The sequence below is a fragment of the Coffea arabica genome, chromosome 4e, assembly GCF_036785885.1.
Source record: "Coffea arabica cultivar ET-39 chromosome 4e, Coffea Arabica ET-39 HiFi, whole genome shotgun sequence".
Taxonomy (NCBI): Eukaryota; Viridiplantae; Streptophyta; class Magnoliopsida; order Gentianales; family Rubiaceae; genus Coffea; species Coffea arabica.
In genome coordinates this window covers 43723801-43751554 of record NC_092317.1, presented here as the reverse complement: position 1 = coordinate 43751554, position 27754 = coordinate 43723801, and the positions used below count along the sequence as shown (strand labels likewise).

At 36.9% G+C, this 27754-nt stretch overlaps 1 protein-coding gene across 1 annotated transcript; it reads right to left on the bottom strand.

Moving 5' to 3' along the window:
* Positions 1 to 10883: 10883 nt before the first annotated feature.
* On the bottom strand, positions 10884 to 12146 carry LOC113741035 (protein NUCLEAR FUSION DEFECTIVE 4-like). The gene has a single exon (XM_027268527.2). It carries the CDS (start codon positions 12144 to 12146, stop codon positions 10884 to 10886), a length of 1263 nt encoding a protein of 420 aa, XP_027124328.2.
* Between the last annotated feature and the right edge of the window lie 15608 nt (positions 12147 to 27754).

The following is a 27754-nucleotide window of genomic DNA, read 5'->3' as shown; positions in this document are numbered from 1 at the left end:
ATTTTGTATTGCGGTAAAAAGCTTAGACTATTGAGAATTTTGCTACAATCTGGTTTCCACTTGCTGGTCATCAGATTATAAGATCAGTTGCTAATGAACAATCTCCCTTCTCTCTACTTTAAAGATGTCCCTGTTCTTCTTTCACTCTAATTTCAAAGGTAAATATTATATGGTTTTGTCCAAGCTAGCATGCTGTGATTCGACTTGAAACCACTGCAAGACAGAATAGTATACTCTGACTACTCTATGGATTGAATTTATCTACTGCAGTTGCTTTAAACATGGATAGATAGACAGGGGGATTTGCTTTTGCAAGATAGGAGGTTTAACACTACCACCTTGATTGTCCATTGAGAACTAACTTATGCTCTCCAGGGTCATGATTTTCATTCTTGTTGCAATTGTTAATGTTTCTGCAAATAGTTGGCTATAATTGTTATAAGTTTGTCTTATTGGTGATGACTATTGAAATTGATTAATTTTTTGAAGATGGGCAAGAAGGGAGAGAAACGGTTTAGCTGGTCAAGACCTATGGAGCGTTTGATGCTTGAGATTCTTGCCGATGAGGTGAAACTTGGGAATAGGCCTAACAATAGCTTTAAATCAAGTTCATTTACATGTGTGGTAGATGCCATGAAAGATAAGTTTGGGGTTACATGCTCGGTAGAACATGTGGAAAATCATCTAAGAACAGGGTGATCATCTTGGTCCACCATAGTAAAAATTCATGGAAAAAGTGGATTTGACTGGGATGATACTTTGAAGATGATAACGGCCAGTCCTAGTGTGTATCATGCCTATATCCAGGTAATTTAATGGAGTTAGGAATGTCAAATGAGGACTTCTTGTTCTTTTGAATTTTTGCACTAAACCTGGATTTGTTATATTGTTGATTGAAATTTCTGGTTTATGATTACGCAGAAAAATCCAGGTCATGACAAGTATATTCATAATAAAATCGAGTTGTATGATGAAATGGCTGTTGTGGTTGGGAAAGATCTGGCCACCAGGTCTTTTGCAAAATCATTTGTTGATGTGAATTTGGAAACTCCATTTGTTCCTAAGACAAGTGTGGAAACAAGTGAAGAGACAAGTGTAGAACAAAAGGATGTGACTAGTGCAAGATCCTCAGAAGTGAGAGCAACATCATCGGGAACCAAACAACATCGTAAAAGAAATCGCAGCAATGAAGACATTGAAAAGATGTTTCAACAACTTGGAGAAGTGGCAGCTGCTTTGAACAAAATTAGTGCAAACAACCTTGATATCAACCAACTACATGAAGAGATTATGAAGATAGAAGGCTATAGCGAAGAATTTCCAGACTTGGTATTCGAGCATTTGGTGCAAAATGAGAAGATAGGAAAAGCATTTATGGCGAAGAGTCAAAGACTACGTTTGATTTCTCTCGAGAGGTTCAAGAAAGATTGGGGCGTCGAATAAAGTACTTTGAAGTTGCAAATTCTGCTTCGATGGCATGAGAGGAGTTTTGGTTGTTTTTAGCGAAGTTTTTAATATTCTGTAGCAAGCATGCTTATTCCCTGGTACATGGGTTTAGTATGCAATCTGAAGTGCCTGTAACTGAATTTTGTTTTCTTTAAGAAGAAGTTATTGGACAATTTTTGCTTATGGCCTTTAATAGATATGGTGTGGCATTATGAGGTCTAATCTAAGATCTACAATAGTCGTATGCATTGCTGTTTTGGGAGGGGGTTGCATCTTGTTAGGACCGGCCCAGGAAATAGACAAATCCAAGTTAGGACAAAGTAGGCGGTATAACCGACCATATAATAGATAGGCGGTAGATACCAGCCATATAATAATTAGGCGGTAAAACCGACCATGTAAAGACGGATAACAAAGCAAATAAAAGACACAGAAGATTTACGTGGTTCGGTCAAATTGACCTACGTCCACGGGCGAGAGAGGAGCAATATTTCTACTATGAACAAGAAATACAAAAGCCGTAGGAAAGTGGTTCCTACGCCAATAAGGCACGTACAAAAGAGTTTAGAAAATATTTCTAAACTCAAAATAAGAGAGTCTAAAATATTTGACTAAATGGGCTAAATGACTCAAGAAACTAATAGCCCATATAACTCTCTTAAGTGGTGCACATTAAACGTTCAATGGCCTCTTCTATTTATAGGGATCAAGAGGGAAGCCTTCCGTTTCTGGTTTTCGATGTGGGACGCAAAACTCTGCTACACAAGTCAAGCCGCAATGCTTGACAATTCAACAAATCTCCACCTTGGCATAGTTTGAGTTCCACTATCGACAATAGTAAACGTACTCCACCTTCTCCGCATAAGCCCCAATGGGCTTAAATCACAAACGAATACCAACCAAGTCCAAGCACTGTTTGAACTTGTAAACTGGAAGAGGTTTCGTAAACATGTCAGCTGGATTGTCCTTGGTATTGATTTTCTGAATAAGGACCTTTCCTTCAGCAATGATATCCCGAATGAAATGATACTTCACATCAATATATTTCGTCCTCTCATGATACATCTGATCTTTAGTCAAGTGTATGGCACTTTGACTATCACAGTGAATATCAATAACACCTTGATATAGACTTAACTCGCTAAATAAACTCTTCAACCACAAGGCTTCTTTGATTGCCTCGGTCACAGCCATATATTTTGCTTCTGTAGTAGACAAAGCTACGACAGGTTGTAGAGTAGTTTTTCAACTAACAGCACAACCGCCAATGCAAAATACATAACCTGAAAGCGATCTTCTCCTGTCAAGATCTTCAGCGTAGTCTGAGTCTACAAAACCAACTAAAGTGTTATTATTTCTTCCAAACTCCAAACATGCATTTGAAGTACCTCGCAAGTATCTGAGAATCCACTTCACAGCCTGCCAATGTGCTTTACCGGGGTAAGACATATATCTACTAACAACACTGACTGCTTGTGAGATATCTGGACGAGTACAAACCATTGCATACATAACACTGCCGACTGCACTGGAATAAGGAATCCGTGCCATATAATCTTCCTCTTCATCTAATTTTGGTGATTGAGCAGCAGATAGCCGAAAATGGCTAGCAAGAGGAGTAGATACTGGTTTAGCATGTTTCATGCCAAAACGCTCCAAAACTTTCTCAAGATAATTTTTCTGGGTCAAGAACAACTTCTCTACTCCTCGATCTCGCTTGATATCCATGCCAAGAATTTTCTTAGCTGCTCCCAAATCTTTCATTTCAAATTCACTATTTAACTGCAGTTTCAAAGTGTGAATTTCTGACAAATTCTTGGCAGCAATGAGCATGTCATCAACATAAAGCAGCAAATAAATGAAAGAACCATCATTTAACTTCCGGAAGTAAACACAACTATCATACATGCTTCTCAAATAACCATGACCCAACATAAAGGAATCAAACCTTTTATACCATTATCTTGGAGACTGTTTCAATCCATATAAGGATTTCTTCAATAAGCAAACATGGTCTTCCTTACCTTCAATTTCAAAACCCTGGGGTTGCTTCATATAAATATGTTCTTCAAGTTCGCCATGTAAGAAAGCTGTCTTAATATCAAGCTGCTCTAACTCCAAATCATACATGGCAACTAAAGCAAGCAAAACACGAATAGAGCTATGTTTAACAACAGGTGAAAACACATCATTAAAATCAACACCTTATACCTGACTATATCCATTTGCAACTAATCGTGCTTTATACCTTGCATCTTCAACTCCTGGAATACCTTCCTTTTTCTTGAAGACCCACTTGCAACCAACAATTTTCTTAGCTGACGGCGGCTTTACAAGAACCCAAGTTTCATTATGATGAAGAGATTCAATTTCTTCATTCATCGCAATCAACCACTTTGCAGAATCATCACAAGAAACTGCTTCTGAATAGGTGGAAGGCTCACCAACTGCATCAGTTTCTTCTGCAATAGACAAAGCATATGCAACTAAGTTTGCATATCTTTGTGGTGGTCGAGTGTCTCTCCTTTGTCTATCTCTGGCTATGGAATATTCTTCTTCTTCTGAACTATCTTCAACAGTAGATTCAGGTACATCTACTGGCACTTGTTGAATAGAAGGTTTGGACTGAGAAGAACCAGAACTGCCAATATCAAGCTCCACCTGCTTCTGTGTACTATCAGTAGTACAAGGACTAGAAGACTCCTTCTTGGAAGATAACATAGACAATTCATCAAAAGTAACATCTCTACTAATTACAAATTTTGGAGATTTGGGATCAGAACACCATAATCTGTATCCTTTCACCCCAGAAGCATACCCAAGAAAAATGCACTTTTTAGCCCTTGGCTCCAATTTTTCATCATTCACGTGCATGTATGCTGGACATCCAAAAATTTTTAAATTGGAGTAATTAGCAAGAGTACCTGACCAAACTTTCTCAGGAGTTTTGAAATCAAGAGATGCAGAAGGAGAACGGTTGACAATATAACAGGTCATATTGATCGCCTCTGCCCAAAAGTCGTTTGTCAACCCTGCATTGGAGATCATACATCTTGCTCTCTCCAAAAGCGTTCTGTTCATACGTTCAGCCACATCATTTTGTTGAGGCGTCATCCTGATGGTGTGATGCCGAACAATTCCTTCATTCTTGCAGAATTCATTAAATTCACCTTCATAAAATTTCATGCCATTATCTGTCCTGAGCCGCTTAATGTGTTTTCTTGTTTGCTTCTCAATTAAAACTTTTCATTGCTTGAAAGTTAGGAAAACATCATTTTTATGCTTAAGAAAATATACCCAAACTTTCCTTGAATAATCATCAATGAAAGTCAACATGTACCTGGCACCTCCTTTAGAAGAATCACGAGAAGGCCCCCAGAGGTCTGAATGAATGTAGTCCAAAGTTCCTTTTGTCCTGTGAACTGCCGGCAACTGGAAGCTAACTCTCTTCTGCTTTCCAAAAATGCGATGTTCACAGAGTCCCATCTTTCCAATACTTTGACTACCAAGAAGACCTCGTTTGCATAAAATAGATAAGCCCTTCTCGCTCATGTGCCCCAATCTCATGTGCCATAATTTGGTAAAATCAGAATCAGACAAAGTGGATGTAGAAACAGCAGCAGCACCTGTAACAGTAGATCCCTGCAAAATATATAAAGTACCAGATCTGTGTGCTTTCATAACAACAAGAGCTCCTCGACTGATTTTGAGAACTCCATCTCCACCTGAATACCTGTACCCAATAGACTCAAGAGTGCCTAAAGAGATGAGATTTTTCTTCAAATCTGGAACATGTCTAACATCTGTGAGCGTCCTCACAATACCATCGTACATTTTAATCTGGATTGTACCTTTGCCAACAACTTTACAAACAGCGTTGTTGCCCATTAAGACAACTCCACCTTCAGTTGATTCATATGTTGAAAACCAGTCCCTATTGGGACACATATGATATGAACAACCCGAATCTAAAATCCACTCATTGTTAGACCTAAAAATATTTTCCGTTGCACAGAAAATGGTTCCATCATCAGCTGCTATACTAGCTTCAGCGGATTCAGTATTTTTCTCAACAAATTTCCCTTTTTGCTTTTCTTTATTTTTCAATTTAAAGCAATCAGAGATAACATGGCCCTTCTTTTTACAATAATTGTACACTACATTTTTATGTCTGGACTTGAATCTACTTCTATTTTCTGTGTTTCTCTTTTCAGATCTACCCCGAACAAACAAGCCATCGGCTTGACTCCCACTAGTTTCCCCAGTAATGTCCCTATCTATCTGCTTTTTAGATTTTAATGCAGATTTAATTTTCCGATACGAAATTGTTTCCTTTCCATAAATCATAGTATCGCGGAAATGCTTAAAAGACTGGGGAAGGGAACACAAAAGTAATAGGGTTTGATCTTCATCATCAATTTTCGAATCTATATTCCCCAAATCCATAATAATGGAATCAAATTTATCAAGATGGGAGAGTATAGATGTACCTTCAGACATCCGAAGCATGTACAAACTCTGCTTCAAATATAGCCGATTCTCGACTGTCTTCTTCATATACAAGGCTTTCAATTTATCCCACATAGCCTTGGCCGAAGTCTCCGTTGCTACCTCACGCAATACCTCATCGGAGAGATTTAAGATTATACTGGATCTGGCCTTCTTATCCATATCGACGAAATCCGCATCCTTTACATCTTCTGGTTTGTTCTCGATTCCGTGAATCGCTAGATCAACTCCATCTTGAACAAGAATGGCCTCCATCTTGAGCTGCCACATTCCGAAGTTGACATTCCTGTCGAATTTTTCGACAACCGTCTTTGTTATCATCATTGTTGCCACAAAAATCTGTAACTTGTAGTTTGTCTCAAAAAACTGGCGAAACAAATATGCAAGTCTCGTGAGTGGGACCCACAGGGTGAGCGGGCCCCACGAGATAAGCGGGCCCTACGGGATGAAAGGACCCCACAAGGTGAGCGGGACCCACGGATAAACGGACCCCACAGGATGAGTGGGCCCCACAGGATGGACGGGCCCCACCAGATGAACGTGTCTTGCAAAATATAATAACCAGCTCTGATACCAGTTTGTTAGGACCGCCCAGGAAATAGACAAATCTAAGTTAGGACAAAGTAGGCGGTATAACCGACCATATAATAGATAGGCGGTAGATACCAGCCATATAATAATTAGGCGGTAAAATCGACCATATAAAGACGGATAACAAAGCAAATAAAAGACACAGAAGATTTACGTGGTTCGGTCAAATTGACCTACGTCCACGGGCGAGGGAGGAGCAATATTTCTACTATGAAGAAGAAATACAAAAGCCGTAGGAAAGTGGTTCCTAGGCCAATAAGGCACTTACAAAAGAGTTTAGAAAATATTCCTAAACTCAAAATAAGAGAGTCTAAAATATTTGACTAAATGGGCTAAATGACTCAAGAAGCTAATAGCCCATATAACTCTCTTAAGTGGTGCACATCAAACGTTCAATGGCCTCTTCTATTTATAGGGATCAAGAGGGAAGCCTTCCGTTTCTGGTTTTCGATGTGGGACGCAAAACTCTGCCACACAAGTCAAGCCGCAATGCTTGACAATTCAACACATCTTAACAGGCTCTGGCACAGGTTTACATGGAAAATCCTCTATCCGTTAGTCTCTTGGCTAGTTCTAGGCTGGGAGATATATGGCCATAAGCCAGCCATGGAAACATGAGAACCTTAAGCTGAGAAGTAACAACAACTGGTTTGGGAGGGGTGGGCTATGAATTTTCTAACCGAATTTGCTATTATCTGTCAAATACTCATATGCTTGACCTTGGACTTTGCTAATCGAAGCTCCATTGGTCGGCAGCAAGAATTAACAAATTATGAATATATCCAAGATTCCATTAATAATTCCATTTAAGAATTCATGGTATAATATGAATAGATATTTTATAGAAATGATAATATAATTATAATGGATAGAAACTAAAATTAGCTTGCAATGAAATGAATGTTTTGATAGTAGAAAAATATTTGCAACATATCAACAAATATATCAGAAAATATTTTCATTGACAAACCAAACACCGGAAAATTATGAAAAAAGGAATTTGGAAAATATTTTCACTTAATAACCAAACACTGGAAAATTATGGGGAAGGAAGTGATTTTCCAGGAAAATGACTTCGATGGAAAATATTTTCCCTTTCAGTTCAACCAAACGGACCTTTATAATAAAAAATTTTCACCTACATTACTACAGTAAAATATTTCAAAAACACCTTCAAAAATAGTTAATCCAAACAGATTGTTTGGATTGTAATTTTTAACAAAAAAATTTTATATTTTTTGTGAGCAAAATTTTTAACATTATATAGATCAAAATCGTTATAATATATTTTATTACAAAAATTTCTAAAAATAGCAATCCTAACCGGTTTAGACCATGTAGGAGCAGGGACGGGGAATAATGGCATAATGCTGCCTGAAATTGTGTCTTGAATACTTAGAAAACTGTGACAGACAAATATTGAAACATTGGCTCAAGAGTATGTTGCCAGCCCTGATTAAGCCCATGACTTTGACAGAGCTGAACGGAACGAGCTTGAGAACTAGTTCCTTCCTGGAGCTCCGGGGCCCCTTGTGTCCTCCGATCATTGTTTCTAATTCTCATCAAATCATGAAATTGGAAACATGCATGCATAAACAACCTGCTCAGCCTCAGACTCCCCTTCATCTATCTCCCAGCTGATGATTGCAAATTCTGGATAGATCATACATTTGTTTTGCAAGAAAACAAACCGCCATGTTCGAATGATAATATCCTGTAGCGATTTGATATATATGAGGTAAAAAGATGATTGAAAAATGTGCTAATGAAAAACTACGGGAGAATCAGAAGTTCAACGTGTATGTATTTTTTACTTTCCTTTTCTTTTGTTGAACATATGGATTGAATTTCCACATCATTAATTTGTAATGGCAACTCTCTTGGCTGACACTTCAAGTTAGAATGCCGTTTAAGTTGGTCATGAGGAAAAGGGAAGGTTGTGCAAGCTTGTAAAAGGGAACCTGAAAATACCCTTTAAATTAATTGAACAGGGAAAAAGGGAAAGAGCAAATAGCAAAACAAGTCACAAAAAAATTTTTTTTGTCAAAAAAAGTCAAAAAAATTCTTTTTTTTAGGTCATTTTGTCAAAAGCCGCTATTAAAATAGCCAAAATTAACTTAAAAAGGTACACTTTTACGAATTCGGTGAGTTTTTTCTTCTGAATGGTTTTACAATTTTTTTTTCTGAATGATTGATTGTGGGTAATTTTGTTAATAGATTGAAAAGCACAGTAGGCAAACTTTGTGAGACATTTCTGGATAAAATGCTTTAGTGCAACAAATATGTGTAGCACAATTCGAGTATATTATGTCTTACTATATATATACTATAAGATAAGCAAAGGGCTAAAGTTACTGTAGCAACTTTCCTTACTAATACGTGGCACTATGGGTGAATTTTGAGCTTTTTCTATGGACTTGATATTGTCTTATGGATTTGGCATTACTTTATAAGGTTAACCAGGGGAGCAAAGTCCTCTACTCACAATTATAAGGTTGAAATACTTTTAATAGACTTTTCAAACTGTAGATTTTGAAGAAATATAATTTAACTATCATTTACATGATCATTTCAAGTTATATTTGATATATTAACTTAATTTTTAATTGGATTACGACATTATTATCATTATTATTTGAATTTATATTTATATTTATTCATTATAAATTGTTATCTAAAGTTATATTTGACAAAGTTGCACTAGTTAAAAATCATCGAATTGCATGGATTTTTTCAAATTGTTATATTGTTTGACATTTTGTTATTTTGTTAATGTAACGGAAAAGATTATTTAAAACTAATTCCATCTTATTATAAAGAAAAATATTATTACTGCTGCTTAATGTAGTGTGCATTTTTCAGTTTCAAATTTATTTTAATTTGTTTATATTAAAATATTTGGCAGCATTTGACTTCATGTTCATATATTTTTGTTATCAATTCTATTTTGATTCATTTATAGTTTAACATGTGTTTTTTATGACAGTTAATTTTTTCCTTTCTTAATCAAAGGAATGCATTAACATCTAAATGACAAAAATATGTGTATCTCTATTATATTTGATTAAATGCTCTTTGTTGTTGTTTTCGTGGTAATAGTTAGATTTGCATTTTTTTTCCTATTTGTTATAAGTTTCAATTTGGAGAGAAAAAGTTTTTCCAAACTTATTGCATTATTAGATTTTAACAAGCCAACTTACACATTACGTGGTTCTCCTATTTTCCTTTGCTTTGCTTGTAATAAGTTATAAGTCAAATAATACAATCATTCTTCAACAACTCAACTTATTCTCAATTACCTAACCAGATCAGATATTTATATTTTTCTTTAAAGTTAGTTTGTCTTTCATAAGAAAGTTAACATTTTGATGAATTATCAATTGTACTTCATCTATTTATAACAATTAGATTGAAAGACAAAGTAATAGCTTAGTTTAGCTTTCATAGACTACTTTTTTAGATAAAATTATTATTGTGATTTATTTCCTTCTTGTTTTATTTCCTTCTCATTCTCACATAGCAGAGAGTAAGCTTCTTTCACCTTCTTGTTTCCTCACATTTGGTAATACAAATTTTCTTACTTTTTACTTCAGCAAATCTATGGATTTATATCTTACTATAGTAACATATACTTTCTTTTGCATGTTTTGTGTTTTCCTTTTCAGCATTATTTACACAAGTAAATCTTATATACACTGACAGTGTATATACTATCACCGTTTGATTCATGACATATGTGCAAAAGTTGAATTTCAAATTTAAATTTTACATAGTTGTCATTCATCCAACGCTAAAAGTGTATACACTGTCAGTGTAAAAAAGATTAATCCTACTTACACTACTCAAGATTTTTGCTTTGCCTTTCACTTTACTTTGGGTTAGTCACTTCACTTATAATTAGCATGCCTAAGGTGATAAAATGCTAGTTAATTATATATAGAAACCAAAAAAAAAAAAAAAAAATCACCCGCAAGAAACCATTCAACGTGAAAAAGGAGAAAATATATATATCATTCTATGAAACACTGACGCGTGGAGGATTCACATATTTGCCACAGAACCTGATTGTAGACGTTGAAGTGCTAGGCGAATTGCTGCTGTAAGCCATTCTTGAAACTCTTGAAAGGTCGTATAAAAGAAACATTTATTGAAACAGCCTTAGTCAAAACTCGGCTGCTGCTAAGCCCTGCTCAACTTCTTATATAATTCACTCCAGTCCCTGAGATGAATTAAACGAACCAGGGATTCTTGTCCTGAGGCTCAAGCTCATTCTCATCGAATCATCATATGATTAATTGTCATTCATGCATACATACCCGAGATACAAGAACCTAACTCTAGAAGGTTGCAGCGCGCCTCAACCATCGAATCAGAAGCTGGGAATAAAACCTTCTCGTCCTGAAAAATAGTGCCAGTGCAACGAGGAATCCGAGGAGAGTAACAGATGCCAAGATGAAGAAAGATGAAATGAAGCAGTACTTGCCGTAGCATGTATTTTCTTCGCCTGCAGCATGTCTGTCATAAATGTAGCCAATAACTCTAACAGAGAGGACGTAAGATCCAATGGGACTGGCCACAGCTATCGTGTTGAATATTGTACCCAAATGTCGGACTCCAAATATCTCGGAGGTAATGGTAGGCATCAAGGACCATTGAGAGCCATAGCATACACCGACTAACACCGAACCGATGAACAAGTTCCCAGAAAATCCAGAAGCAATAACCACATGGCCAGCGGTCATGGCTGCTAGCGTAAGAGCCATGAGCAAAGGCCTTGCCCAGCCTCTCCTGTGGAGGAAAATATCCGATGCATATCCAGCTCCAAAGCGGCCTAAAAAGTTCCAGATGCTCCACAACGAAACCAGTGTACTCCTCTCGACAGTTGAGTAGCCAAGAGATTGTCCTATTTGGCTGATGTTGTTTGTTGTGGCCAGCCCTGAACCCATCCCACATATCATAGCAATGAACAGCAACCAGAAGTTGACAGTTCTCATTGCTTGGAAGAGGTTTAACTCCGCTCCAGGGTTGAGCATATCCTCAGAGCCGGATTTGTTTTGAACTTCATCATCATCAGGATGAATGTCCACGGGATTTGCAGGTTGAGACGACGTTGTCTCCTGCTTAATTGGCTCAGCCTCATCCATCAAAGGAGTCCCGACGGAAGATGTGTATGCAAGGTTCAGTGAGCTATCACTCTGAGCTTTACATGCAACACCAAGGGGTGAAGACAGCAGAGAAAGGAGAACAAGAAAGGTAATGATTCGAGACCATAGTGGCAAAGTGACGGCATTTTCCAAGATTATTAGGATCATAAGGTAGGCAGCAACGACCAGGGAAACTACAGAGAAGCCATTCAAATATTTCTTCTCATCTCTGGTGCGTGCTGCTGCATCAATCTTGACCAACCACATAAGCAAGATGGAAATGAGAGTAGGAAGCAGTGCGAGGATTAACAAGAAAGTGCAAGGATTGCCTTCAAACAAAGTGTCGTACACTTGAATTACAACTGCTCCGCTCAAGCCTAAAAATCCCTGCCCAGACAAGAATGCAAGGGTATGATGACTTTTCAATACACCCTCTGTGTAGCTCCGAACACGCATGTAAACTTGACAACAATTAACCCCCAAAAAAGGCGAATAGGAGAATAACTTTTGTTTCTTTTTAACGTTTTGGAAGAATAGGAGAGTAACCTTTATACTTCTTTTTAACGTTTTGGTAGTTAGCTGAGAAGTAATATGTACATATATTAGTTCCTCAAATTTCCTTCAAGTACTGCCTTTATTCTACACGTTAGTTCCTCAAATTTCTCTCAATGCTACATATATTTTACACGTTGGTTGAGGATCACTGGGGCATAATAGATGCCATAGTCTTCCAAGCCTATTGTAGTTTTAAGAAACACTTTTTTAAAAAAAAATTGGGTTTACAAAAAAGAGAAAAAAAAAGGAGCTGTAAAACTTAACTGAGCATTTTGTCACAACAGCAATGGCATTAATATCCTTATACTATATAAGAATGAGTTTTGGTCAAAGGGAGTTTTGAATTTCAACCGCATTGGTAAGGGTATTTTGGAAATGTGAAATAATGTGTTGCTTTTTTAAAGTGTTTTGTACAACTCATGGCAACATGTGTTTGGGTATGTTTACAGAGATGCCCTCATGTTGTACATTTAAAGTTTGTATTGTAGATAGAGTACAATTTATGATGAATTCTTTTGTCATACATTTCCAAAAATGGGGTTGTGTCTTTTTATGGGTATTTTGGGAATGTATGATTATTTTGGTTATCTTTTTATCGGTGGGTACAAGTGATAATAGCCTTTGTGTGGCTGTAATTAGTTAAACGTCCTTAGTATCTAATTAAATTGGGGAGAATGTGGTTTAGTAGGTAATTAGTGAAAGGAATTAATGAGGGAAGGGTATTTTGGGAATGCGAGTTTGTTGTACTGCTCTTTTTAACAATTGGTACAACTCATAATAGCTTTTGTCTTGGTGTAATTACATTAAGGTGGTGAGTTGCAAATTAAAGGTTGGAGAACATGGTCTGATGTAACTGATTAGACTTCTCGGCCGGCTAAATTCCATTCATTGCATGGGTTTATTGCAAATGATTTATTAGACACAATCATTAGGGATAATTGGCCGAAGTTGGCTAGATAGGTGTTACTATTCAAATTCTGCTGCTTCAACTTCATGTATTTGGCTTACGGTCTTTACTGTTTCCAACCATTCTAGGACCAGGATGGTTAAGAAAAAATTAATGCTAATTATTGAAAAATTTAAAGTATCAAGTGTTGGACATCTGTTCATCCCCTTTTCTCAGTTTTTGGGTTTGCTCAACAAAGGTATTGTTGTTTGCAACCATCTTTCATCCATTTGAAGACAAATCATAACAATCAATTGACTTTTAGTTTTTTGAATTGTATTTTTTTGCGTTGCTTGTATTTGTGGTAGGAACAGGATTCATAGGAAGAGTGTTACATACTTACATCTCCAAGCTAAGGTATGTTGAAGTGGTATTTTTTTACATTGAAATTTGTCATAATCTGCAAATAACTTGTGATATATGTATAACTGCTTTCTATGCACATGTTAATATATTTAATTAGGTCATACTAATGCATTAACAATATCAGCCTCATGTGTGTGAGGAAAAGTTTTGTAGGGAATATTTGGAATAAGGTAACCAAAATTTTATCCTTTCTGCTGAATCTTTTAAATTCTTTTGATATATATGTAGTTAGTTCTGGAATTCATTTTGGTGTGAGTGTATACTTAGTGATACTAATTAGTTTGGTGACAGAGCTCGTTCATTTATGTATTTGGTTATATATATGATTGTCTGATTTCTGGGAATCCTTGATTCATTTGGTGGGTAGTTTGACCTTTGTACTGCTGATTTGCTATGGTGATAAAGTTGATTCATCTATGTGATCATGTGATAATTAATTTTGGTAGTTTGATCTTCTGCTATTAAACTTATGACTTGATGTGCGACGGATCTAGACGAGCACCAAGTTGGGATGATTTGCGGAACTTTGACCCTTCTAGAATCACAAGCCACGAACTAAGGAGATTCCTTAACCCAAGACTGGCAAATTTAGTGAACCAAAAGTATAGTTAGAAGAACGCCACAATCAAGGAGACTACTTGATTGATAAGTTCGATGAACAACTTGAGATTAATTCTCAAGTATTCAAAGGAAATTCTCTTGAGGCAAGAGAGAGTGAATCAACTCACGAATATTTTGTAAAAACCTGAATATCCTTCATGAATGAATACCTAGGCTATATATAGCCTTACAAGACAAAACCCTAGACCGTCAATGGACGATCTTGCCCTTCATTAAGGGTGTAGTTGTCCAAGTTGTATTAACTTAATATCTAACAACTAATTAACTAATCTAAGACTCAGAATTCGGCCAAAGGTAAAGTGTAATTGACCGAAATTATTTAATGCTAACAAACAACTAATAATGGTAACTAAAAACCTAATTAACAAGCTAGTGATCCGCGACTAGTCTTCGCTTGATTCTTCAACTTGAAGGAAAGTGTATAAAGTAGTTTCTTCATGGTGTAATCCTTCAATGGTCCTCAAGTCATCCCCAATTCGTTCTTGAATCGTGCAAACAAGAGCTTGAAGTGATTCTTGGATTTTTCTAGCACACGCCGTGTAGTTGGACCACTTGGTATTTGCATGACTTGGGCACTAGAAGTTCAAGCAGCCGTGAGCCCCTCCTCATTAGTCCCCTCCTCTTGAAGGCGATTTGTCCCCAAATCAAACTCATCGTCTGCATGAAAAGGACTCAAGTCAGAGACATTAAATGTAGCATGTACTTCATACTCACCTGGAAGTTCAAGTTTGTAGGCATTGTCATTTATACGCTCCAGGACTTGGAATGGGCCATCCCCCCTTGGGAGTAGCTTGCTACGACGTTTGAGTGGGAACCTCTCCTTGCGCATGTGGATCCATACCCAATCACCAGGCTCAAAGACCATCTTGCGGCGCCCCTTGTTGGCACTTTGGATGTATTGAAGTGTACGCTTCTCGATGTTGGCTCGCACCTTAGTGTGTAACTCACGTACATATGCAGCTTTGTTCTTACCATCCAAGTTAACTCTCTCATGAACAGGTAAAGGAGTTAAATCCAAAGGTGTGAGAGGGTTAAAGCCATACACGATTTCAAAAGGGAGTAATGTGTGGCAGAATGAACAGTGCGATTGTATGCAAACTCCACATGTGGTAAACAATCTTCCCAAGATTTAATGTTATTTTTTATAATTGCGCGCAATAGGGTAGATAAAGTCCTATTAACCACTTCGGTTTGACCATCCGTTTGTGGGTGACTAGAAGTAGAAAATAGTAACTTAGTACCTAGTTTACACCACAAAGTTTTCCAAAAATAGCCAAGGAATTTGGCGTCCCTATCAGAAACAATAGTGCGTGGCATGCCATGTAATCTAACTATCTCATGAAAGAATAAATCTGCAACATGCTTAGCATCATCTGTTTTATGACAAGGAATAAAATGGGCCATTTTGGAAAAGCGGTCAACTACCACATAGATTGAGTCATGGCCTTTTCTAGTCCTAGGCAGTCCAAGCACAAAATCCATTGACAGATCAACCCATGGTTCATGTGGAATAGGTAAAGGTGTATAGAGACCATAAGGGTGTACCTTTGATTTTGCTTGGTGACAAGTCACACACCTTTCAATGTGTCGTTCCACGTCACTCCTCATGCGTGGCCAGAAGAAATGTTCTTGGAGAATCATTAAGGTCTTGGCAATGCCGAAGTGTCCCATTAGCCCTCCTCCATGAGATTCTCGTACTAGGAGTGTGCGCATGGAGCTCTTGGGAATGCAAAGCTTGTCCTTGTAGTATAGGAACCCCTGAGAGATGAAATAATGCTCACGAGAGTGTCGTGGCAAGGCTGTGAGAACCCGTAATTTTCATTTTCTAGGTTTTATTATTTTTCATGATTTGTTTTCTGCATTTTCGTGACTAGAAATTTTTTTTTCTAGATAATTTTAAGGAGCAGATATAATTTTTAGATGATTTTTTCTAGTATCGAATAGATTTTGAGAAATTAAGAGCATATTCCGGACGTGGGACCCACTAGTGCGAAAAGTTTGAAAAAATTCGGTCAACTAGATTAAGTTTTGAATACTGGAATTAATTTATCGGGTGTTAAGAGATAAGTAGAGAGTGCTAAGTGGATTGATATAAGGGAGACAAGGTAGTTGAGCATTTAATAAAAGGTGACAAGTGTCACCATTTGATTGGGCTTACTTTAAGACTTTCTTACCATTGACTTAAATAACCAAAAATGACCCAAAAATCATCAAAAATAGCTTCAAGGTGGCCGACTTCTCTCAAGCTCATAAGGGAAGAAACTCTCCACAATTTTGGTCTACAATCTTGCTCAATCTCTCACATCAACCGATTAATCTTCCAATTATTCCATAAAACACCTTCAAGTAGTGATTGTGAGTTGTTTGGTGAAGTTATTTGGAAAGTTGTGGTGGTCCATAGTTCTCTCCCTCTTGTTTTAAAGGTAAGTTGTGTAGAACCACCCTCCTCCTTTAATTGATGCTCAAATCATGCTTAGTGGAAGTAGAAGATGCAAGTTTGTGGATTAATTCTTGATTTGTGGTTGAAATGATGAATTTTTATTATTTTTGGGGAATTTTCTGTTTTAATATAAGCATGATGGTGTGGCTATCTATGATGTTTGGAAATGTTCTATAATGAGTATAGGAGGTGGGAAAAGTGATTAATTGCAACTAATTTCGGTTTTGGAAGAAAATTGGAAAATCTAGGGTTCTTAAGGGTGCATTCTGTCCGAAATTTTAGGTACTAGATAGAGGCCGAATTGGCCTTAGCTCAAAACATGAAAGTTGTAGGGAATAATATTTTAGAGGTTCCTACAAAATTTCAGGTCAATCGGAGTTGAGTGGACTGAGATAAGTTGAAATTACTATTGCTGTTCTGTTTTACCCGAAATTGGGATTTGCGACTGTAATGGGTTGTTTTGACTGGAGTTGATTCCGAATTGGGTGTTGAGGCCTTCTGATGAAATTTAGCCCTGTTTGTTAGCTTTCATCTGGTTTTGGAATTTCTGGATTTGGACATGTAGAGCCTGAGTTATGATGCTTCCGCTAGAATGCATTTTGGTGAATCCGTTTTACGTTGTTGATGAGGTATCTTGCATTTTTGACCTGTTTGCACTCAAAACTGGGTTGAGTGACCTTCTGTGATGTTGTAGCCCTATATTTTAGCTTCGAGATGGTGGGTCTTACACCCTCATCCGATAATCGTAGTGAAATTGGTGTCATTACCGCAAAATGACGTCAAAACTGTATTTTTTTCCGGGCTAATGCTAGTTACATTTCCAAAATTTCTGGTTTCCTCTATTGTTTATATATGCTTATGGAACCCTATTGGGGTCATGTTTGGCCTTGGTTGATGACTCGTTATCGAGTCTCATTGTATTTGTTTGCATGTTTTTAGGGCGTGACGGTGGTGCACAACGTTCTTTGGACTAAAGTGCTTGAAACCACATTGTGCTAGCTTGGTGAGTGTACTACTCACTTATGTGTTATTATATGACTTTGATACTTGAACTTGAGATGTTGAATGTTACTTGATTGAAGTGAGAGTGTACTTTATCACTTTCACTTATTGTTTCGCATGTTATTGGAAAGTTATTAGAATGCTATATGAAATGTTATATGAGATGAAATACATGACTTGATGTCGTTTGGACGAGTCTCCACGACTTCAATTATTATCCATGAGCTCAACCCCATTGGTAATTGATTGAATCGAGCCGGCGAGGGCTTGGTCGTGCCAATTAATGTACCTTGGGGCAACGTTATATGGAATCTTGTAGTATGAGAGACTCTTGATTCCGGTTTACTCGAGTAATACCACCATGCATGCGTTTGGATTTCGGGCCCGGTTGAGGAATGTTAGGTGGAAGGAGTGAAAGTTAAGTGAAGTCTACGGTCGGTTACTTTCAAACATTGACGGAGAGTCAATGAGACCCGATCAAGAATTCAAACGAGGAAAATGGCTCTTGAGAGCCACCCGTATCCTTTTATCCTCATTATTAATGTGTGGCTTTACTTATTTTTGGTAAATTGGACTGTTCAACTTGATGCATCTATGAACTTGGTGACTTGAGTTGTATTCTCACTGGGCATTTAGCTCACCCCGTTCCTTTTGTTTTCCTTACAGGAGTATGACTCTTTTGGAATGAATTTTGATAAATGGTTGCCGAATGAACTAGATGAATGTTTCTTTTGTATTGTTTTAAAATGGGACCCTAAATGTATCATTAGGGTCGTTTTCACTTTTGTTTTGGCAAACCACATATGTAGTGACTTTTGTATCACTTTTAAATGCCATTGTGGCTTGTAAATGTTTAATGTTATGTTGTATATGTATTTCGATGTTTGGTTGGGTTTCGAACGGGTCGGTTACTATTCATGGCCGACTCCGGATTTTGTTTCTTTTATTTTGGGTTGTTTTGCCCTTTTGCCTTGTTTACGCGTGTTATAAGTTCCGGAACGTGATAGATCGCTCTATACTGCACCGTTAGTCCTGGCGAGAGCTAGGCAGGCAGTCCGCTAACCTCTTTGGTTCACCTTAGGGGAAGGTGGGGCTGTCACAGCAAGACGACAAAAATCTCACCAAAATCTGGGTCAGACGCATAAAAATCTTTAAGGAATTCAAAACCAAGAAACTTAGCGTCTAATGTAGTGATAAGGGTATGCCTTCGCGAGAGTGCATCAGCCACTACATTCGTCTTACCTGTCTTGTATTTGATTACAAAGGTAAAACTGTCAATGAAGGTAATCCATCTTGCATGTCGCTTACTCAACTTGTCTTGGGACTTGATATGCTTGAGCGACTCATGATCGGTGTGCAAGACAAACTCACGAGGGCGAAGGTAATGTTGCCATGTTTGTAGGGCTCGCACTAAGGCCATGAGTTCCTTATCATAGGTTGAGTAGTTTAGAGCAGCTCCATTTAACTTCTCGCTAAAGTAGGCAACTGGGCGGCCCTCTTGAAGTAAAACAGCTCCAATACCTATACCAGAAGCATCACACTCTACTTCAAAAGCTTTGTCAAAATTAGGTAAACTAAGAACAGGTGCATGTGTGAGCTTGTGTTTAAGTAATTGGAAGGACTTAGCTTGCTCCTCTCCCCAATGAAATTGCACATCTTTCTTGATAATTGATGTAAGTGGTGCAGCTATTGTGCTAAAATCCTTGACAAAACGCCTATAGAAGCTTGCCAAGCCATGGAAACTTCTCACCTCACTTACATTGGTAGGGGTTGGCCATTCACTAATAGCCTTCACCTTGTCTTGATCAACATGAATTCCCTGCTCACTAACAACATAGCCTAGGAAAACCAATTGATTTGTGGAAAAAGGTACACTTCTTAAGGTTAGCGTAGAGGCTTGCCTTGCGAAGTGCATCGAGGACCATTTGTAAATGCACAACATGCTCATCTAGAGTCTTACTATAGATCAAAATGTCATCAAAGTAAACGACCACAAATTTACCAATGAAAGAACGTAAAACATGATTCATGAGTCTCATAAAAGTACTTGGTGCATTGGTTAGCCCAAAAGGCATGACCAACCACTCAAAAAGTCCATGTTTTGTTTTAAATGCAGTTTTCCATTCGTCTCCTTCTTTCATGGGAATTTGATGGTAACCACTTTTCAAATCAATCTTAGTAAAAATGATAGCACCATGTAATTCATCAAGCATGTCATCCAAACGAGGTATGGGATGGCGGTACTTTACCGTTATGGCATTAATCGCCCTACAATCAGTGCACATTCTCCATCCTCCATCTTTCTTCGGAACAAGTAGAACTGGTACAGCACAAGGGCTTAGACTTTCTTGAATCCAACCCTTACTAAGCAACTCCTCCACTTGTCGTTGTTGCTCCTTGGTTTCCTCAGCATTGGTCCTATATGGTGCCTTGTTTGGAAGGGAAGAGCCAGGAATGAAATCAATTTGATGTTCAATTCCCCTTAATGGAGGCAAACCATTAGGTATATCCTCAGGAAAGATGTCTTGATACTCCTGTAAGAGGTTAGTAATAACACTAGGCAAAGAAGTATCAAGAGCATTAGTGAGTAAGGATTCCTTGCCAAATAAAATAAATAAAACCTGATTAGAATGCAACGCCTTTCTCACATCTTTCACCTTGGCAAGCATGCTGGGTTTGTGATCCAACTTGCTTGAAGAAGGGTCAGCCAACACTAAGTGCTTAGCTTTGGCGTTATCCTTCTTAGTGGTAGCATGCAAGTCATACTCTTTTTGTAGACTAACTTGATCCTCATGTACTTGTTGAGGTGTAAGAGGTGCAAGTGTAATCTTTTTACAATTATACATGAAAGAGTATTTGTTCAAGAAACCATCAAAAGTGACTCTTTTGTCAAATTGCCAAGGACGCCCTAAGAGTATACGTGCAGCTTGTATTGGTACTATATCACACATAACATCATCTTCATACCTACCAATGCGAAAAGTAACCAAAACTTGTTTATGAACACGTACCTCTCCACTGTTGTTTAACCACTGAAACTTGTAGGGACGGGGGTGCTCACTAGTTGGCAAGTTTAGTTTCTCCACCATCAATGCACTAGCAACATTAGTGCAACTTTCGGGGTCAATTACCAAACTGCATACCTTGTTGGTCACATGGCACCTCGTGTAAAAGATGTTGTCACGTTGAAGCTCATCTTTACTAGTTTGAGTAGCTAGTGCTCTCCTTGCTACCAATCCAACTTTGTCTTAAGTTGGAACTTCCTCTATCTCATCTTCCTCTTCAACAAAGGAAGGCATGTCTTTGTACTCCTCCTCTTCATCATCAGTGACAATGTCTCCATTTGGTAGCACAAGCATGGTCCTTGGATTTGGACATTGGCTTGCAATGTGCCCAACTCCTTGACACCTCCAACATTTGGTGTCACGATGCCTAGGTTTTGAAGTTTCCATTGTTGATTTTGAAACAACCTTGGAGTCTGTTTTTGGAAAAGGTGGCCGTGAGCTGGCCCCTTGGTCTTGCTTCGGCTTTGGAGTGTTCCAAACGTTCGGACCTCTCTCCTCCCTTCTAGGCTGGAATGGTCGAGTAAATGGTTGTGGAGTAGTGTTATAATTCCGGGTTGGTACCAGAGCTAGTTAACAACCACCAGGTTATATCTTTTTTTTTATGTTTTTCGTTTATTTCGAGTCATATATGTTTATCCCAATCTGTTCGTTTGTTTAGAACCAAAAAAAAAAATTATTACTGTTCATCGTTACTGTTTACCGACACTGTTCATCGTTACTGTTTACCGACACTGTTCATAGTTTACTGTTCATCCGAATACAAATCTGTCCAGCCTTGTTGTTTATGTTATCCAACTTGTTTACTTGGTTTTCAAATCTGAATTTTGGCAAAACTTGTTGGAATTTTGTGAATCTTGAAGAGAACTTACAATAATCTTGAGTTTCTTGAATTCTTGACCACAATCTTGAAATTTCTGAAGTTCCTGACAACTTCCTTGAACGTTCTTGAAAGATTTTGGAGTTCTTGGTTGTTATTATTTGTGGACTTCCTTGTTTTGTGTCGTGGTTGATAGTTGTAGTAAAAAAAAAAAGACAAAAAAAAAAAGAAGAAAGAAAAGAGGAATTGGTTGGCAAGAGAAAAAAAAAAGGAAAGGAAAGAAAGGGGCAACCGAATTGTTTTGAATAGAGAACCAAATCTGATTTGTGCAATCTTTCTTGGAGTAGAATTTGGAAGTTACCAAAAGTTGTTTCAAGAAGATTACCAAAGGTTGTTTCAAGAAGGTTACCAAAAGTTGTTCAAGAAGAATAGGATTTTCAAAAGGTTTCCAAAAACTAACTTGTTTCCAAAATCAATTAGGAAACTAAGTAAAGCACTTGGATAACTCTTTGTACTCACTTGGACACTCTCTCTCCTACCCTTTTAGGAAACTTTCCTAAACTCTCTCATCCATTTTTTGGAAACTTTCTTATATTCTCTCATCCATTTATAGAAAATTTTCCTAACTCTCTCATCCATTTTTTTGGAAACTTTCCTAAATTCTCTCATCCATTTTTTAGGAAACTTTCCTAAAATTCTCTCATCCATTTTTAGGACCTTTCCTATATTCTCTCATCCACTTTAGGAAACTCTCCTATATTCTCTTCCTAGATTCTAGGAACACTTTCCTACATTTTCTCCTACATTCTTGTGATTACACTTGTGGAAAGGTTGGTAACGGTTGTTGGACTTGAGCAGCATTTCTCAACTACCTAACCCAACAGGTAAAGGTATTTGGTAAGTCCATTAGAGTGACATCCATATACACGAGTGCAAATGGATACACGTAAGGGAGCGTGAAAGGCAATATCTTCGGTTTCGTTGCTAATTTTTTGCAGGTTCCCTCATACATCATGGCGAGTATAAGACGCATAAAAGTTAGTCCACAACATTGTCTTTCTGATCCTAAGGGAGTCAAAGAAGTGGCATTACGTGGTGTAGATGAGCAATTGGATCTCGTCAAATCTCAGTTGCTTGGTTGGTTTTATACTCGTTGCGGTGTCAAAGATAAAATTTGTAGCTTGGTCATTGATGGTAGTTGTGAAGTCAATCTTGCAAGTGCTATCATGGTTGAGAAATTAAATCTTCCAACCATTGATCATCCTCAACCGTACAAGTTGACGAGCACTCATGGGGATGTTTGGGTTACTAAGCACACACTTGTACCTATTCAAATCGGCAAATATGTGGATGAGGTGTTGTGTGATGTAGTCCCAATTCAAGTGACACATGTGTTGTTGGGCAAAGCATGGATGTCGAGGCGAGAAGTTAAAATTGATGGACATACTAATAAGTATTCCTTCTTATTTAATAGTCGTCGTCTTGCACTTGTATCACTTACTTATGACCAATTTTGTATTGATCTAGCATGCATGAAAAGTGAGGTTGAGCGTTATAGAATGGAGAAAAAGCTAGATGAGGGAATTGTGCATGCAGAGGTAAAACCCGAGAAAGTTGAAAGTAATGAGATAAAAGGGTCAGCTGTTGAACTAGAAAAAGAGATGGAAAAATCTAATGAGATGGGTGGTAAAAAGGAAGAAAGAAAAGAAAGTGGGCTGATCTTGAGCAACCCGGTGAAGGCCTATTATTTTCTTAACAAACTTACCTTTGCTTTGTTTAGTGTTTCTTCTTTTATACAGATCAAGCAAAGGCAAGTTGAGCTGATCTTGGTGTGTTCCATTCCAAAATCAATTGTAGACGTTGCAAGCCTCCATGGAGTTGGTACTCCAAGAGTTAAACCCCCTTGGTATCCATTCATGGAACAATGTCAACTCAAATCAGTCCACACCAAAGGGGAGTTGATTCGAGCTCATCTTGAAGGGAACACTCCATATTTTAGGGATGGTTGTGTACCAAGGGTTCGTTTAAAGAACAAGTACCTCAATGACCATTATGATTTTCGTCTTGCTCTTAGTCCACATGCAGCTCCAACATCACCAAATCCGCCTTGGTGCCTTGCAAGTGTGTTCGAGCCGGAGTTCGATTTCACGGGATACACTTCATACCACTTTGAGGACCCTTACCTCATGACCACAAACAATAAAGTTGAGCATACATTGAAGATGGTTTGTGAGATTCAAGGTTCGACGAGGGTTATTTTCCAACTTAGCACATGGGCTTTGCATTGGATGCCATCTGTAGCCATCATAACAAGATTGAGTCGAAGGCATATAACTCGTCTTGTCACCATTCGTGCTTCAATTTGTGGGCAAATTGCTTTAAAAAGGAGGGGAATGGTGAGAATATAAAGACCAAGGCCCATTCAAGCACATGGGGAATTGGAAGATTCAAGTGAAGACTAGTTGATTGCACGAATGCTTGAGTTTAGTAGGATTATTTGATTTTCCTCGTTGATTTTGGTTATTTCTCGTTTTAAAAAGTCTAGGTAATTAAGATAGTTTAATTGCGGCCCATTTGTTAGTAAGGCCCAAAATCTTTCTTAAGTATGTAGGGTAGTTTGGTCAACTTTTGGATTAGGGTTAATGCTTGTAAGGGTTATAAATAGCCCCACTTCCTCTTTGTTTGGGACCAGTTTTTTGACTATTAAATACAATTCGTGAATTTTCACTTTCTCTTTGGCAAGAGAGTTGCCTTTGAATACTTGAGAATCTTCTCAAGTTATTCACCTGAACTTATCAATCGAGTATCTCCTTGATTGTGGCGTTCTACTACCTCCAATTTGGTTCGTTAATTCGAGTAGTTACAGGTTGAGATAATATCAAAATTGTTCGTGACTTCTAGGGATTAGTTGGGTCAAATTTCCGCTGCCTAAGCCATGGAGTTTTGGTTGTCTAGATCGGGGTTTCACATCATGACTTGTCTTAAACTTATGTTTGATAATATGTTTATTTTCTCTTATATTTTGTTAAACTTATGGTAATTGAGTAGTCCATAGTGGTTGAATAGAATTCATTAAATCTTTCATTCCTGACTTCCTTCACAAAGCATTAGAATTCAACCTAAATTTAGATACATACTTTATAAGTATTACACCACAAATTATGCCAGATAAATAGTTCCAAAATTCTATTGAAGTTGGAGTTGTTTTATCACCAATTGACTGAAACTATAGCAAATTTAGTACTACCGAAAAATTATACGGACAAACATATTCTTATCTTTTGAAGATCCTTGTAAATACTTTATTACAATTTTAACAAAAAAAAGCTTCCAAAGTAGATAAAAATGGATCTTAATTTATACAAGTTAATAACTTCAATTTCTAATAATTTGTAAAATCTTTGCCTACTTAATTTATTACCTATTGCACCAAATGAAATGATTGTTAGATGTTATCATACAGTAGCATTTGACAAATTTGACCAAAACTCATTTTTATATAGCATAAGGAGATCTGGGTATTTTTGGACTGAGGGATTATTTTGCAATCGTTAGTGCATTGGATACAACTTATATAAGCATATGTATTGGTGCAATTTACTGAAATGGTGTCATAGTGCAATTAAAATAAAGAGACTTGCAGCTATTCATTCAATTATGTGAAACAGCTCATAATAATACCAATGCATGAGTTCCCATGTTTGAAGCCCCTGTCTTTGAAACAGCTTCCACACCAGCAATATACCACTATTTACATCTCAATTAAACAGCCAAAAACATAGGTATGTTGATGATTTAATGTCTAAGTATCGATTATGGTTGTTTCGATGTCTCCTCTTTCACATTCTTCCGTTTGTTCCCTTTTCGGCTTCCAGGATTAGGTTTAATGCCCTCTAAACTACTCCATTATCCATGCATTTCCTTCTACTCATATTAAGTAGGATTCGGTTAATATGTATTATTCTCTACAATAATTTTATTAATATTACTTAATATGCGTTGTTATCCTACTCTTATCTTTATTCACTTGCTCACCTTGCAACAATATGGATGATATGTACCGATAGGTTCTTGATAAAAAATAACTTCTTGGTTAATATGGAAATAATATTCATTTCAACCACTAAAAAATTCTTTTTTATCACAGGCACTAAACACCCACGCATCGCACGGGCACTTCCCCTTAGTGTATATATATATATATGTATGTATGTGGACCGATTTTGATTAGGCATGCTGCAAATTGATTCGTCTTGACAAAATTCCAGAACTGAATAAACATTTCCAATAGTTTGTCCTATAAACAAAACTTTGTTGAGACCAAATTTCAGTTTCCGCGTAACTATCCAGCAAAAAATAATTGGGAAAAAAAACAAGGGATAATTTCAAAAATCCTCCCTTAAGGTTTGTGATAATATCACTTAGCGCTCCTAAATTTTGAAAAATATCACTTGCCTCTCCGACTTTTAACTTTTTATATCAACTCATTTCAAAATATATTATAAAAAGACTTTCTAGTGGATAGAAAATATGTTCACAACAAAAATATATCACTATTTTGGTTTTGTGAGAAATCAAGTGAATCCCTTAACTTTTGAAAACTTAGGCAGTATGATTTTTCAATTAGGTATCACAAGGTGTTAATAACGTTGAAAGACCTATTAATAATTTTCGTGTCATTAGACTACAACAGAATTATGGTAAGATTTTATGTAATTTAGAATACCCCATAAAGGTTGTCCCCAGTGATGAAAATAACATTTTGCACTTTAAAAGCACCTCAAATAAGTTTCTAAATATATAGTTAAGAATTCATCTTTTTCAAGTTTTCAAGCCATTAATCTACACAAAAATTCAAAAAACTTGTACACGATTCATAAAACCTTAAATTCATCCATAAGCACTTTTTGATTAAACAAGTAATGTTGCCTTTGAAAAACCCTTAATTGAGTTTGTAAACATAAACACTTTGTCTTTTTTTAAGCCATTAATCTAAACAAGAAACTTATAGAAATTTTGAAAAACTCGTCAAATTGACTGAAAACACTTTACAATAAAAGGAATAATAAAGGGCACTTTTGAAATCAAAATACTTTCTTCATCCAAATATGAGTTTTTAAATAATATTTTCTACAACAAGTTAACAATGTTACAAAAAATTAAAAGTGGAGGACTCAAGTGATTTTTTCAAAGTTCAAGAGGTGCTAGGTAAAAACTATCACAAATTTCAAAAGAGGTTTCTAAAATTATCCCAAAAAGAAAAGGATAAAAATAAGCAAAAACAGGATTTACACTGCCAACCATCCCAAGGACCTTTGACAATTTCAATTGACGATCATGGCCCTAGAGTTATAATTCATTTGCAAATTTGACCCCCGAAAGAATTGTGCTTCCCGTGAAATCAGAAATGTGCATTAACAATAAAAGGATACCAAGTTGACGTTGTTGCTATCACATAAAGAAGACAATTATGTATTTAAGCTAAGTTTGGGAGTTTAGGATAGAAAAGAAAAGAAGGGAAAACTTAAGTTATGAGAGAAGATAAGCGAAGAGAAGGGATTGTTATGTTGTTTGGAAGTTTTTGAGAATTAGTGGAATGATTTTGGATATGAAAGTCATTAAATATTTGTTCAAGATATTTTTAAGGATAAAATTGGTATTTTAAAAAACTTGCATAAGGTTCCTCCAACTTTCTCTCCATTTCTCTCCAATTTGGGAGGAAAATTTTTGCCTACTATTCGTCCTCTCAAATCATTCCATTTTCCTTTTTTTTCTTTCCTACTAAAAACTAACAAATGAAAGAAAAGTTAACTTTCTCTTCTTTCCCTCTCTTTTCTGTCCAAATCCTTCACTACAATAAGAAAACACTCGCCGCTATTGATTAATTCTTATTACCTCAAAATGTGAAAATAGTTTGAAAATTTTTGTTTTTTTGTTTGAAATATATAAATAAAATTTTGAATAATTATCTTTTTTTTATATAAATCAAAATCGTAATCCAATAGCCAAATGCATGTTAAAAAGCATTCAGAATTGGGGGACTTGCACGAGGGAATTTGTAACCCCAATTCAGGTGAAATGCAAATTCTTAAGCTGTCCCATCAATAAAATTAAGGGTCCGTTTGGTTGGACTGAAAATATTTTCTTTTTCGGGTATGTTTGTTTGGACTGAAAATATTTTCCCGAAAAGGTTTTCCAGAATTTCTGGTGTTTGGAAGCAAAAGAGGTTGGAAAATTATTTCAGCTGGAAAA